Genomic DNA, 15,959 nt, shown 5'->3' on the forward strand with positions numbered 1-15,959 from the left:
TGCCTTCACTGCAGCCACGGTCTGTTGTTTACCTAAAAGCAAAGTTGTAACAGAAAAAGGGAAAACTATCATTGCTTTAACCTGATAAAGGCGGAAAAAGTCATCATTTTGGCTGAAAAAGCCCAGGAAGCCTCCCACAGCTTTCTAAGGGTTTGCCTTAAACATAGAAAAAATTAATCTAGAATAAAAAAAAATTATTTGTGAAACTTTTTGGAAAGTGAACGCAGCCTTAAGTATTTTTTTAAAATTACATGATCCCATTTTACTTTAATGGTTTCACGGAAGTTCATTGCAATTGTTAGTTGCTGCTAGCACCCAGCTTCTGCAGTGTTTCAAAACTATGGTACCCAGGCCTATGACTTTATCGAAAGCATGAAAATTAGACAAAAATCTACAGAACACTATTGAACGTCTATGACAGTTCTTTTGAAAGAAAGTTAAAACATCCATGACAAACCGTAGTTGCACTGTGTACAATCTCTCTTATCCAGGAGGCACTAAATGTTTCCTCATATCTTCCACATGAAACATTTGCAAAGTAGATTCCAAATTAATTCTGCTCACTTGCAACTGTTTCAGTTACCTACAAGCGATATAATTTAGATCTAGTCTGGAGAGAAGGAAGGAAAAAGTGGTGGTTGAATAAGGACAAAAGCGTTACACTACCCACCATGTTTCTATTTTTTTAGTGTTACTTATGATGCCACGTGCACTAAAAATAGCAGATGATGTTCTCCAATGAGTCATGAACTCGCTTCAGTTCATCTTTACCTGCACTGAGCTCAATGCCCACCACCCAACAGCTAAATACTTTTGCCTGCCCATTTAAGTAACATTTCTGAAAACAGAATTATCAAATGAAATAGCTTGTTAAATCACAGTTAAAAAACAGAGTTTGTGCAAGTTCCCTCACCCATAAAGTTTACCTGGTTTTTAGCTGCTGTACGTACTTCGGAAAACATAGATATTACGGTGTTACATGGCAAAAAGATGGAAGTAGGATTTCCCTGACAGGAAGGGCAGGGTAAAGAAGCCATTTCTTTGCTGTGAAATCACTCTCTGCCTCTTGCTATGGGGATTTGATCCAACTCAAATGTTCTTTAAACATGGTTGATATGGCTTCTGCTTGATGGAATACTTGAGGTTCTTTCAAACTTAGAAGTTCTCAATTAGTATAAAGGCTAATTATCCAATCAGACTCTCCTTTGAGAAAAATGCAGAGCCCACCTAAAAGGCAAATACAAAGCATCTGCACTGCAAAATGATTCACTTCATGCATGCGTATTAACTATGGAGGAAATGTAAGTTAGTCTAAGCTATCTACACGTAAAAAAAAAAAATAGGCATTTTTGTAAGCTCAAAACTGGTTATGATTTACATCTAAGAAAATTAAAATCCAAATAATTTTAATTCATTCGGTTGTTGAGATTCCTGACAGTGTGTCTCTATAAGGCAAATTACACGTTACCTCTGTAATAAAGGAATTCTTAGTTTCTCTTTAGTACAGGTATAATACTACAAAACTAGAAAGGAGTGGATTTTGCAGACTTGACACAAATTTTATTTTTAATATTGAATTAGACATTCCTGAAAGGACCCTGAAATTGTAAACAACTAGCACTTATTTGAAATGGAAGAACTGTCAACTGCAGTTCCTCTCAGTCAGACCCCTTACTTGCTTCCACACTATAAAGCAATTAAAAATAAGCATACCCAAAAAGTAGAAAGTGACAAATGAAAAAAAGCTAGCTTTAATCTGTGGCTACCACCTCACATGATACATTTAACAAAAGTATACCTTTTTTGTTTGTTTCTACGAATAAACACACAGCTCACAAAATACTAAACATTTTCATCTGCCTAGTCACTCACAACCTCCAACAGGTGTACATTAAATGCTACGTCTGCTGGTACAACAGCAAAACAAAATACAACATATACCCTCATATACCTCATTCTGCTTCTCACTATGGTGAGCTAACAAAAAAAAGTGTTTTCTTCATGTCATTTCATCAATAATGCTACACATAGCTGCATCTTTGTCTAAAACCTGATCTCTCGTGCCACCAGAACGCTCTCTCTGCTTTTCGCTCTGTCCAATGCAATTGCTGCCATCATCAGGATCCATTGGTTCCACTTTCACTCTCAGTCCTCCCTCTGAATGAGGCAGATCATCAGGCAAGGAAGCCAGGCAGTTCTGAATCATCTCTACAACTCGCTCTAAGTGCTTCTGAAATCGCTCTGCTGTTTCCAAACGCTGACGTTTCTGCACCTCCATCATGACTCTCAGTGTCTCCCGAGCCTGGTGAGGCCGATACTCATTTATAAGATGATGGACATGAACAAAGAGCAGTTTCAAGTCCTCCAGTTTCTCCTCTCGCTTTATACTCCCTGGACTCCTTATCAAGATATCCAAGAGGTCCAAAAAGTTGACCAGGATAGACATATTAAGCTTTCTTAATTCCTTCTTGTGATCAAACTGCATGGGATGTAACCGTTCAATACCCTGGCTCTCCAAGGGTCGAATAATCAGATCATCACATTGAAACTGATTACCAAACATCATATAACTGTCTTTCACAGGTGGAGGTGGCTTTGGAGCCAGGCCTTTGCGGATATTTTCATCGGTATATTCTTTTATATATTGCATTGGAGGTGGAGGAAGGGCACTCACTTGCTGAGGTTCACCCATTTTTGCCAGATGAAAATACCTACAGAATGTCCCAAGAAATATATGTTAAACAATTTGTGTCACAACCTCGTCATATAAACAGAAACAAAGGCAATATAACAGAGATGGCTGTGAGAAAATGAGCCAGAAGAAAGCCATCTCAACGTGTAGAATGCAGAAAACACTCGAATAAATCCATGTTAGCTTTTCACTAAGGCATACTTCTAGCAGGATTAACTTCGCTAGAAGCACATGAAGCATTCATCCCTCGAACCATGAAAGCCCAGCCTGTAAACTGAGAGGGGGAGACCCCTTCCCTAGCTGAGGCCTAGCCCGCTACCACCACGCCAGAGGAGAAACCGCGCAGCCCGGCGGCGGGCAAGCACCGCCCTCAGGGGAGGATGCAGCCTAGCGCCCCGGCTCCGCAGCCCCCGCCCTGCCCCGCTCCGGGCCAGGTCCAGGCCGGGCCCGGCTCTGGGAAGGCCTTAGCCGCGGCGCGGGGGTCGCCAGGCCACTAGCTGAAAAGAGAAGAGCCGGGAGCACGCTACGACAAGACCCCCATCAGCGGCTGACCACGTACCCCTCAGAGGAGACAGCCCCGCTCGCAGCCCGCGGCCGCAGGAACCGCCTCTCCCCACCTACCCGCCGAGCTCCCCTCAGCGCAACGGCCCGCACCCCGCTTCCGGCCAGCGGCCCGCCTCCCTCCCCCTCCATTGGCTCGCCCACCTCCGGGCTGCACGCTCTGATTGGTCCTCCCGAACACCTGTCAGAAGCTTGATCCACTCAGCGCAGGAGCTCGCTCGGGGGGCGGTGCTAGGCCGGGCGGGGCGGGCGCGGCTGCCTGAGGAGGGCAGGGTCGCCGTCATGGCGGGGGGTGCTGTGGGTGCTGTCCGTACATGGGCCCTTCAAGGCGCTGCCCTGCCGCCGGTCGTGGCAGCACGCAGCCCATGCTGGGCGGGGGGGTGTCCCAGGGGTGTGGGGCTCCCTCAGCAGAAGCCACCCCTGAAGGCGGCAAGGCCAGAGGCCTGTCGCGGGGCGAGCGGCCGGCCTGGCGTTTGCAGGCCCGGTGGCTCTCTGTGAGACTTCGCCGCTGCGCTGAAACGGCATTTGGAGAGAGGCGATGGGGTCTGTGTGTCCCCGGTGCTGGGAAGCACGGACTGGTTTGAAAGAATATATTTAGACCGGGATCTGCCAGCATGATTCTTACACGTTAAACACTGAATTACGCAGCGATCATTTAGTACGTGGTGTGTAGTGCTGGTACAGTACGCAGTGCTCCCGTGTGTCAGAATGGCAGGCGTTACCCTTGGTCATGAAAGGAAAGCATCACCCTGCAAAGTGTATCGTTCCTTCAGCTGAATACACTAAACCTGACCTCATAAAGACTGTAACAAGCAGCTGGGCTCCATTGTTTCTCTTTTTTTGTTGTCTTAGGAGTCTGAAGAAAAAATGGTGGATTTAAGTTTTTCGCCACGTGGATCATGGGGAGCTGGGCTTGCTGGCATCCCCTCTGCAGGGATTCCTCCCTGAAATGGCCAACAGGAAAAGGATTTTTGACACTTGGCCGTTTATGTCCCGTTTTCTCTCTTCCTCAGCAGGTGGCAGCAATGGCCTTTGTCTGACAGGGAGCTGTTGTGTGCCCATGCACCATCATTTACAGATTCACTTTTCAAGATTGATCATTTCACCAAAAGAAGAGCTTCGACTGAATGATAATTACTCTGGATCTTCTTAATTATTTCTAAAACAGTGCAAAGAAACTCCAGAATACTTAGGTTTATTTGACTAGAAAACCTGAAAACCATTTACAGCTCACATTTTACTGAATATCTGAATTTTTAAGTATTCCAAACACTCTACAATAAACAACGAGCACAACCCTGGCTGCAAAATACACTAATCAGTTTTTATTTGTAAGCAAAGTATATCTGGGGAGGAAACAACTGCCTTTGAGACATTTGTTCTCAGATGATTTAGTGACTATCTGTCACATAGGAAGGAAGGATTTACCCATTACCAAAATTCACAGATTGAATTATCAAATTGATAATGGGCCTTCTCTGGCCATGCTGTACAGCATTTACATATTTTACACCATGTTGCTGATTAATGACTACATTGTTTCTTAGTCTCATATCTCTTCGTTACTTAGTCTCAGTTAAAGGTTGGTTCTTTTCTCTCTATTCACCCAGATTGATGTAATCAGTGCGATTATACTTCACTATTTTTCCATGTATATGTATGTATGGATATGGCCTAAATTATGTTTTCATATATAGGCTCAAGGATTTATTTATTTTTTTTAAGTAACTAGGCCTCAGGTGTTTTTAAGTAACTAGGCCTCTTGCTATTTGGTAACGACTTACAATTTTGATTTCGGGAAAAATGACAGTAAATTGATCAGGGCTTGTTCTGTATTTGTCAACAGTCTCTAGACTGCCGTATTTGACGCCATCTGATATCTGAAGCGGTATCTTCACATTTTCTGCCCTTGATGCCATTACTTCTACTTCAGAAGTGAGACAAAGGTCTTTACGTTAAGGATTTTGTGGTGCCCCAAGAGGTGAATTCATCTAGTGTTCTTTTCAGAAACACATCTATACAGACCGAAATGTCACGAGCGTGAATGGCTTGCTCAGACCCAGGAGCCCGGGTACAGAAAGCTCTTGTTCTTTGTGTAGAAATACCCCAACGAGCAGCCACGGTGGGCAGCACAATGCAGAAAAAACGTAACAGGAAAAGGTGGTTTGCCCATCTTGTGTTTGGTTTTCAGCGTTCCAGCACTGGACCTGGGCTAACGGTCCCTTTGAAAAGTAGGAGTTGTGCTAGTGCAGAATCTGTTAGTAAGAGCCACCTTTCGAGAAAACTCGAAAGCACAAAAGGGAATTTGAGTCTAAAATATTGTATACTTTAATTATTTTGACAAGAATTTAAAAAAAAAAACAACACAAAAACAAAACACAAAAAAAAAGTTAAAAAATGAAGACATTTTAAAAGTTTCCACCAGTCGCCATTTTCCTACCACAGCTATGGAATTTATGGTCTCCGCAGAGTGAAGGAGTGCTTTGGGTGCAGGTATTGACCTGGGATTCTGGTAGTCTCCCGTGCCACAGGCTTGGTGTTTGACGTGAACCAGTCATTGAGCCTCTTCATATTAATCCACAAGGTCGTTTGGGATCAGGAGGAAGATTTAAGAGACATTTAATCTTCATTCATGAAATCAGAATACTTTACCACATGGCGTCTTTCATCAGTTGATGATCTTGTCAGTTGAGAATCTAAAGAGTTCAGAGCAGAAAATCAGCCACTATCAGCCAGGGGGATCCGAGATGGCTTATCTTTTTTATTTTTTTTTCTTTTTAACGTAGTGGTTATTTCTAAGTACTACTTCAACACATACAAATAAAAATTATGAAGAAGCGAAAGTACTCCAGGATAGACATTCAGATCTTATCAAGGCACGTAAATAGGGAACTCAGAGCATGGTTTTCTAGTACAGGCAAGGGTGCAGTTCCACGCTGCAATTAAACAATTTTATGCTTTGGAAAGGGAGGTCTTGTTCCCTCAGCCTCCTCCGCTATTCTTTCCTCCTGGTGCTGCTCCCCTTTCTTCCTTCACTGCTCCTCCAGCCCCCAACTTCTGGCTGTACAGTCCTCTCTTCTCACTACTTTGTACCATCACCGTCCGGCATTGGATGGCAAAGTAAAGTGTCGCAACTCCAAACCCCACAAAAAACATGACTGTACATTTTGGTTTTAGCCTTCCAGTGAATTAAGTCAACTCACTGTGCTATCTATCCAGTGAGTACCAGGGCGAGCTTTTAAGAGAGGGGAGCCGTAGGCAGAAGGAAGGGGGGAGGCTGGGGAGATGGTGAGGGGAACAGTTCTCCTTGGTTCTGTGGCAGCAAGCTCTTAGTTTGTCTCAAATCATCTTGTTACATCATACCCTGAAATACAGGCAGAGAATAAAAGGCACCGCCTCCAGAGATGCACGAGAAAACCCATGTGGTAGGAGGCACTAACGCATCTTTGGGGTTTTTGGACTTTCCAGACTTTGATTTCACATTTTTTTAACAGGAGCTGAGCTTGATTCTCTACTGCCTTGCACTCCGTGAACTGTGCAGCAAGGATGTAAAATACTGTGACTTCAAAAAGCAGAAAACAGTGAGGGGCCAAGCACTTGTTTTTTACACGATCTCTGTGATTGTGAGTCATTTTCCCAGTCTGTATGTAGTGGCCAAGACAGAGAAGACATAACAACTAATGAAAGAAGAAGACAGAGATTCAGTTTCACTCTTGGTAGCATGGCTGATTCTCAGAAGACCCATGGATGACACTGCTTCCAAATGAGAATTGAGGATGGTGCACTCAACAGTTTGCTTTCTGCTACATTTCAGCTCTTTTCTGAAATAAGGATGGTATCCAGTACGAGCCCACTGCTGGCAATTCAGCACAATTCCTACAGCATCTGGAAATTGTGGGAATGAACCTGGACATCCCTTCAGCAGATGGGGAATCAGTACGATGAAGTTCTCTGCCTCAAAGACACAACATCTTAATTTATTGCCTTAGCTAAGTTTATTTTGGTTTTCTTCATAACTAATTTTAGGCAAATTGGCACGTTTCATTATCAGGCATTCCAGTTCCGTTAATTCAGCGGCAGTGTGTGCCATTGCAGTATGCTAAGTTATTTTATCAGAATTTGAATCCAAGCATTGTACAAGTATAGCAAATACAAACCCCACTTTCATGCATGGCCTTAGAACAGCGCTACTCTCCTCTGTGCTAGATTGTATTTCTTCCATTTTTGATTGCTATGGCACTCTAAATAGTAAATAAAAGTGGGGGGGGGGTTGCAACATTGTCTGAAAAGTAACCCCAAAATGCAACTCGGTTCCAGCCTCTTGTTGGGTTTAGGTTGAGTGTTACATCTCACAGCCTAGTTAAGCATCAAGCTCAGGAATTTCCTTTTTTGGTGATTGTTATAGGCTTTGTTGCAGGATATACCAGGGAGGAGGGGAAGAGAAAAGGAGCCTGTTAGGGGTGAAGGGGACTTAAGCAAGCTTTATGTCTCCATCTGCTGTGGTTAATTCCCGTCTCCCTGTCTCCTGCTGTGGCTTTGGGAATTAATGAATTTGCAGCGCAGTGCTGTGCTGCCTTTTCTTTCTGACTCTTCAGACTAAAGTATCAGCTGCTGCCTATTGGTGCACCTAAAAATGCAGGAAAGAAGTTTAATGTGCCCGTCATGTAAAAATTGGGGCACACCGATCTTCAACGCACACGGCAGTTGAACTGTTTCTTGCCGTACAGCCTGTTACCAGATTCAAACAGATCGAGATCTCAGCACAGAACCTGGGTGGTTGTTTGGCAATGGAACAGATACCTCACTACTGGTTAATAAATTGACATGGCTCAAAATCCAGGCACATTTTGATAGAATCAGCCAGCACTGTTCCCTACGCTCATAGTCTTAATGTTGTTTCTGGAAGCAACCCTCCCTACCTGTTTTTTAAGGCAGACATTAATGCTGGGTTTTTACTTGGTCACAGTCCTGTGTGTGCCTATTGTAACTTGTAAATTAACGTGTCTCAAAAAATGTGCCTGCATGCCATGAAGAAGTAACCCCTATCCAGCCATCAGCAACCTGGGCAGCTGCAAACATGTCACTTTGCCAGAATAAACCACGGGATTTGCAGCACTGCAGTTTTGCCAGCAGCGTAAGTCACTTCTTTGTCTTCATAAGGAAATAGTAACAGAGTGGCACCACGATAGGCAGGGACTAATAAAAAGAGCTGGAGCAAATTCCCAGTTTGGGTGTGACCTGATGAAACTAGGTTTTCCTTTCTGCATTTTTTGCCTAAGAGAGAGCAGCTGAGCATTATACCTTCGTCACGGACGAGCCTGTCCTAACCCTGTGCAAGTTCACCAGTATAAAACATGTTCTCTGTTACTGCCACCGTCAGTGAGCCTGGGAGTGATTTGCTGCAGGCATTCACATCATGGATAATTCACTACATCCTCCTTGCAGATGCTCAGAACAAGGCAGCTACTTTCCCAGGGCTCCCGAACAGTTCACAGGAGAATCTTGCTCTGGTTCTACAAGAGCAACTCCTTTGGTCACTGGGAGCAGTGTGAGCGGATTCAAAGGTGCAGCTGTAAGACCTAGAGGAAAGATGGATGCATCTGGCTCGTAAAGACCAGGCTAATTCTTCCCTTTTTCTGCAGCTTTCTGTCTTGCTCTTTGGGTCTACTGGAGACATGTTTATTGGGGTGATAATGAACTGCCAAAGAAGCGAGACAGCTGAGTAACTCAATAAAGTTTCTCACACTCTAAAAAAGCTAAGTAGCAAAATGGATTGAATTCTGGAAGCTTGGAAGTTGAACGATAATCATGTATTGAACTGCTTGTGAAAAGGAAGAGCTGGCACCAAGGCACTAAACCTGGCCCAAATATTACACATGAAACGAGTATACAGGTTGTTTTATGAGAGTGAAAATATAGTTGCAGCCTTCCGGTCTGTTTTTTTACAAAAACAAAAACTATCTATATTTAACTTGATAAATTTCTCTGCCGCCTTCAGGACATAAGCATTGGTATCAGAGCAGGATGTGCGGGTGGGGAGATTTCCACAGTCTGCAGTAATAAAAGTGTGAACTGCATAATCTGGGTAAATCCCCTAAGAAAAAATCCAATCCCTAAAATAACATTTTTCAGAGCAGAAATAGACCAGTTTGCGGGAGGTAGCAAGGGAAGAACAAAGGTGACTAAAAGAAAAAAAGGAGCCCACTGAGGCCACAGCTGATAAGAACACCTTTACCTGTAACCTCTACTTGCCCAGCACAGAGGATTATTTAGTGCGCACAGCAGCTCAAACTTAAATCAGAAAAATTGAAAATATTTCAGTTTTTCCTTCATACGGATGGAAAAGTGTCAAAGGATACATGGTAGCAGGCTTTATAAAGGCACCTAAGTAGAGAAGATGTAGGATACCTAAAAAATTCATCAAGTTTTGTCTCCTCTTCTTAAAGGACAGACTTACAGCGGGTTTAAGATACTTAGGACACTTATATTTAACTCTTTTGTATTACGTATACAGAATTTCTGTACTGCACAATACAAAGCAGTGACAAAAGCCTTGAAGAAAAGGAGTGTGCTCATACATTCGGTGCATCGCTGCACCGTCACACAAGGTCAGGTTCCAGAAGTGCGATACCCATGGTAGTGGGATAGTCCAGCTCACCCAAGGAGCCCTTTCAGGAAGGCTTTGGAGTTTGTATGTGGAGCTCTACAGACTTGTCCTCACATCTTCCATCTCTGGAGCCAACTTGATCCTAGACAAGTAGGGTATTTCTACCTAACTATATATATAGCTATATATCTATATAGATATACCCATATATCTCCTAAACTACTGTAGAAGGGTCCTGAAGCCCTCAAATGACTGAGGCTTTGTTTAAAAGGGTTATAACCTATTAGCACCCAGATGGATGATGATATATGATTTATGTCTACTGTTCATGACCTGAAGGCAACAAAGAATTTTATTTAAAATTTGGACAAGAAATCATGATCTTTGAAATTAAGTAAAATTCAAATGCACAGAGCTGGTTGCTCTCTCATAAATGTATAACTAAATATAAATACAATTCTTAGACCATATGGTTTTGTATATACATGTCAATCTGGCTATATATTCATTAGACTTAGAGAGTGTTCATACTCTGGCTTGCTACACTCAAATATTTTTGTGCTTGCTACACATGGGCTTTGGGATTAAAGTGACAAAGGAACATGAAGGGTTAGATCTAATACATCAGTCCCTACCTTCCTCCCCAGCTCAACAGTGAAGAGCTGTCAGTTGATAAAGATATTGCAAAGCAGAAATAGTTACAAGCTCTCACTGAAATCAGCCTTTGTGTCTATGTCAATGGCTCCTAAATCTGGCTGTCTTGACTTTTCCCCCTGTCTAATATCTTAGCTGGCCCATCATTAGCTTGAACTCACCTTGGAAATCTCAGATTGACTATCTCATCTGCTAAATCCTGCTAGTTCTGACATAACTCTCAGATTCTCTATCACTCCAGGCCAAAATCTGTGATTATTTTCTTACAACTATGCATGTCTGTCTTTCTACGTGTTGTATCAGATCTGTGCCTTGCCTTCCACAGCAGCTCAGCCTGTCCGGTTCTCTCACGTGCAGAGCCAAATCTCATTTGCTCCCCGTTTCTCTCTTGCCTTGACCCTCGCAGCTGTTTCCTGTCAGACCTCCTACAACGCATCACATCGCAGTTGCCAACCCCCTATCTGAACATTTGATCAAATAGCTCCCCTCTTCATGTCCCTCCGCCAACTCATCTCTTATCTCACGAAGAAATTGAGCTGCCAGTCACTACCTTCAAAGAATTTCTTAGCTCTCCCCCCACTACTTACCACCCTTGCTGAATCTCTTCTCCCCCCACATCCTCTCATCTCCAGCAGCGTTGCTCCTCTCAGAGGTCTACATGTTGGTGTCTCATCTCTTTGCTGTCCTGTATGCCTTGCTTTTTCGGCTGAGCTGCAATGTCACACCCTTGCATTTCTATTTATATTCGGTTTTCTGAGAAGACAACCTGTACATCTCTGCCACCAGACTGCAGCCCCCTGAGCTACAAAGACTTTTCAGAAAGTCCTTAACACGCTACACTTTGTGCAAAGAAGAGAACAGAAAGAATAACGTAATCCTAAATAAGTGTTCATGGCTAAAAATGCAACAACATTACAAACCGTGCTTATAAATTCATCTGTACCGACACAAATCAAGCAAAATGCGATGAAGAATAACAGCCGTTCGGGGTGGATTCACTGTTGCTAGCAGAGTGAAGTCCATACAGTTTGTCAAGGCACTCTACTGTCCATGTTTTGGTTTATTAATTACAAGAAAAAGATCTCTGAGCATGATTTAAAACAGCAAATTCTCAAGTGTGAGGGAAGTTATGTGTATTTTACAGGTGCGAGCACCTAAACAAGGTCTGGAAGTGTCTGAATAGCTGCTGTTTACACGGAGGGCAATTTTAGAAAACTCCCAGCAGACTCTGCTTTTTTTATATAAGTGAGGCAAACTGTTTTGTAGAAGAACTGGGAAATTTGGCGTGAGTATTGATCCCAGTCTACAAATAGACATGAAATCCCCCTTGGCAGCAGTGACGATTTCTGAGGAGATCACAGACTTGTGTCGTCTTTCTTGTTCAACCACAAGAGTTCCTTGGAACTCAGTCACTCTGCCAAGAAACGAAACATGGCTTCGCTAGACTTGTGCATGACGAATGTTTCGATACATGCCACATCTCATCTTCAGCAAGACCACCATACATATATATATATATATATATATATACACACACACACACACAGGGACCAACTGCACAACAGCTTCTGTTTGTCCTTATTTCTGTTCCATGATAGTGCATTGCCTTTAGCAAATTCTCTTACAGATTTGTACATCAAGTGCTATCTTTAAACTGTATTTTTATGGCAAATGCCGGTTCTCAATTAGCATTGAACAAAATTGGTAAGGAACGCTTCATGATCCCTGGAACGTGCTGTTTAAAGAATATAATACAGAACAGCAAGGAAGGGATATGCCACCTCTTTTTTTTTGGGAGGGATAACCAATACATTCTGTTGAGAAATATGGTTCCCAAGTCTGTCTACCAACTGCCCTATTAAATCCAAATCTTCATTTAAGTAGAGTTTACAATTCTGATATTTGTTCAATTTTTTTTTTTTCTATGAACTGAATTTAAAATAATGAAGTATCTTCTTTGGAGCTTGAAAACAACTCTAAAAATATATCAGCAATAGGGAGCTCTCTCCTTATACCCCAATGCTACGCTAAAGTAAAGCCAAAAGTCAGCATTAGTAAATGATTTAGATTGAAATAATTTTCAAAAATACCTAAGTAATGAAAATACTTATCTTGCAGTTTCCCCACTTTCCACCAGACTCCATCTCTCCAGTCCTCAATAGCATCAGCAAGAAAAATAAATTGCATTTGTTTTAAAACATAGCAGTGGTGGTGTACTGAATGCATTAGGTACCTATTAATTTTTTTATATTTCTATATTTAGCCTGGTGCAGGCTGCCCTGAATGACTCCCTGAAGTCGCGAGGAAACCAGTTGGGCTTGGTTCGATGTTTGTGCTTGCGTCACTGCTGATTGCACTGGTCTTGATCGCACCCGCAGAGCGCGTGTCCTGCCTGCGCCGCCTGGACCATCCAGCCACAGACTCATCAGACTGCACCTGAAGCAGTCAGTAATCAGTAAATAGTAACCAATGGTAATTAGTTAGTTATCAGTTATTGTAACCATTTGCTTTCAGATTAAATATCTAATGAGTGCAAATATTTATCATTTCTTATACAAGTATATCCTGGATATAATTTTTTATGCTTACATAGTAGGAACCTTCGTGCTATGTGGGAAACCTCCTCAAAAAAAGTTGTATGAAATCTCTGAGACACACTGCCAACTGTTAAATACTCTGAATGGGAAGGCATCATTCCTTCAAAAAAGAAATAGGGATGCATGACCTACTTCTAAAAGGACGGGAGAGACACTCATCCTATACATCCACGTTCAGCACGTCTATTTATAACTGTATTTACTAAATGGGCGAGTAGGAGACAGATGCTTAATCATGCCACACCCCTTTTTAATTAATCCTTAATCATTGACTCACATCTACTAAATGTCCCTCAAATGTTATTTTTTCCACAACATTTACCTTAGCCTATATTTCGACATGTGCTGTTCATTTTATGACTTCAGAGAGGATGTGGTTATGGTTTGACAGAAAGGAAGCTTTGCTGTAGATGGGAAGATAAAGCTCAAAGCACCTACGCTGCCTTTTGAATACCTTTTTTTTCTTTTTTTTTTATTTAACTGTCTTCCTTCTTGTGTCTCTTTCTTGGACGGGCGCTCAGCGCGTAGGGCAGACATCCCCTGTCCTGGGAGAGGGCCATTTTTGGCTCAGCCATGAATAACTGTGTGCTCTTGGAGGAACTGCTGATCAAAAAATCCCAGCAGAAGAGAAGGACTTCACCCTCCAACTTTAAAGTGCGCTTCTTTGTCTTAACCAAATCCAAGTTGGCTTACTATGAACATCGCCATGGGGTACGTCAGCCATTTTCTCTCTCGTAATAGAGTGATGGAGGGAAGGACAAAATTTGTTAAAGGAAGGGAAGGATGCTAATGGAGGGAAGGGTGATCTTTGTTAAATTTTATTAACATTTCTGGTCCTTACTACAGCACCATTCACTGAAAATTGTGGGATGGTCAAAGGGGTCATCTAGAGCTTCTGGTCAGTGGGCATTTGGTGTGCATGGAGGAATAAGACTACCTGGCTGTTTTATAGAAAGGATCTAGTTTTGTTGTAGGAATTTATCAGGGCTGTTGTAACCGGTGTGTGTAACAGCTGCCTGGCAGTTCACACGGGACAGGGGTGACCTGGAGCGGCGTATCACGAAGTTCACAACTGTACCCTAACTGCATCTGCGAAGAAGGTCGTCCGCAGATCTTCACTCATTCTTCTCTTCAGGGCAGCAGCCCGATGACTGGTAGGAGACCGGTCTATCATTTTATAACTAATTCATCTGCCATCCTAGTCTTCTGCCATGGTCTAGTCTTCAGAGTCAGCTTCAGAAGGGATGTGATGATGAGATCCGTGCTTAGACTAGGCATTGTTTTCCCAAGCTTGCATTTCCCTGATTTGCTAAATATGAAGAAAATTAGAAGTCAGTCTGTGCACCCCGTTGTGCTAAGTGTTCTAGTGAAGTGAGAATTATTTCCCTCTTCTATTTAGCTGGATGTTTGCTGAGCCTCATTACGGTTTTAAATAATATTGCTTGTTTTCTAGCAGTCACTGAACATGCTGTTAATCCATTATCTTCAGGCACCATTACTCTATGCAGAGCAGCATTGGGGATCATGTTGCTTTGCTATCTAGCCTTGGCAACTTCAGACCATCTGATCTTGCTCAGTTGCAGAAAATGAAGTTAAAACTGAACACACACAAAAAAAGTGAAGTATGATGTATTGTATCATAATGCAGTTCAGGTTGGATTTAAGAGTTAACAGTCACTTTTACTTGCAAGTTCTTTCTCTCAAATGTGCCCAACAAAATGTTTTTCTCACTTTTATTTTATAGTTTGTGTTTCTCTTACCTCCGTATTTAAATAGGAAAATATTTATTGCTGCATACTGTGCCTATATTTGGGTTGAGACTCTTTTTGACTGCTATCCAAACTATCTTTCAAATGCCATTATTTTAAGATTTTAAAGTCCATTCTAACTATTCCACTTAATTACTCTGGGTAAAATTTTCAAAAGCATCTAAGTGATTCTGCTGTAGGTATTTAGAGACATCTTTACAAATAATTTTCTTTGGTACTTTCTGAGTCTTGGTGGACTTGAGATGAATTCAACATACACTTTGCCTAGATACTTTTGCCGAATTGCAGTAGGTGTCTCTTGGCATCTTCAGACAATGAAATAGTTCGGAAAATTTGGCTCGGTGACTTTCAGTGGGGCACAGATTTCACATGCTGTGTGAGTGTCTTTGGAAATTTTATCCCCTAATCTTCCTGAAGGTCAATTAGGCCAGATAAGAGTTTGGTATATTGTCTACTTTATGTCATATGTTATCTATTATAAACATGGACACGTTATATATGCGCAGACACTTAATGCGTAAACATACCTGTAACTTTAGGCCCTGATACACATTTGAGGGATGCTGGGTATATCTGTAATTACAGGGCTGATTTGCCATGAAACACTGATTTTTTTCTGACACAAACTGTCGAAATCAGGTTGTTACATGAATAGAAGAACTTAGTACGAAATGGGGAGAAAAGAGTTTGTCTTATGAAATACTCCCAGAACTGATCCTCAGCCTCTTCAGTGATTTTCCCCAAAATTAAACCATCCTGGTGAGACCTCCACATGGTCAGGTCATCGCTGTTCTGGAGAGAAAAGCTTAGGGCAGCCCATGAAAGAACCGTCTTGTTTTGTGCTGAGAACGGCAGGAACCCCCAGCAATCGAGGTCACAGCCAGTGAAGGAAAAATGATGGCACCTGCCCGACCCACGGGCTATGCCCATCCCCGTGAGTGAGCCGTGGGGAACCACCAGGGAGCGTGCGCAGGGGTTGGAATCGATGGTCTGTAGTGCTCATTCTGTACCACAGGCCCTGGCACAGGTTTGGCTCTGCTCCGCGGGGACTCTCTCAGGTAATTTGTGGGGCTGGCAGG

At 42.6% G+C, this 15,959-nt stretch overlaps 2 protein-coding genes across 3 annotated transcripts in view; one reads left to right on the top strand and one right to left on the bottom strand.

Annotated features, from left to right (window-relative positions):
• Positions 1-1,419: 1,419 nt before the first annotated feature.
• Positions 1,420-3,373, bottom strand: MED7 (mediator complex subunit 7). Of its 2 annotated transcripts, none has more exons than XM_063348760.1 (2): positions 3,252-3,347; positions 1,420-2,711 (listed from the first exon to the last, which is right to left on the bottom strand). In XM_063348760.1, exon 2 carries the CDS (start codon positions 2,690-2,692, stop codon positions 2,000-2,002), a length of 693 nt encoding a protein of 230 aa, XP_063204830.1. In that variant the 5' UTR covers positions 2,693-2,711; positions 3,252-3,347; the 3' UTR covers positions 1,420-1,999. The 2 variants fall into 2 exon arrangements, with proteins under 2 accessions (XP_063204830.1, XP_063204829.1); XM_063348759.1 differs by having other exon boundaries at positions 1,423-2,711; positions 3,314-3,373.
• A 10,254-nt stretch (positions 3,374-13,627) lies between these two features.
• ITK (IL2 inducible T cell kinase) overlaps positions 13,628-15,959 on the top strand; it is a 34,148-nt gene continuing 31,816 nt past the window's right edge. The window contains exon 1 of the mRNA XM_063349369.1: positions 13,628-13,822. Coding sequence (XP_063205439.1) covers positions 13,685-13,822 — 138 coding nt within the window. The 5' untranslated portion in view covers positions 13,628-13,684. The remainder of the gene's footprint in view (positions 13,823-15,959) is intronic.

Source organism: Chroicocephalus ridibundus, chromosome 11 (genome assembly GCF_963924245.1).
Source record: "Chroicocephalus ridibundus chromosome 11, bChrRid1.1, whole genome shotgun sequence".
NCBI lineage: Eukaryota > Metazoa > Chordata > Aves > Charadriiformes > Laridae > Chroicocephalus > Chroicocephalus ridibundus.

What these genes read in the sequence shown, in the direction of transcription:
- MED7 (XM_063348760.1), bottom strand. Translation starts at nt 2,692, where the DNA reads ATGGGTGAACCTCAGCAAGTGAGTGCCCTTCCTCCACCTCCAATGCAA.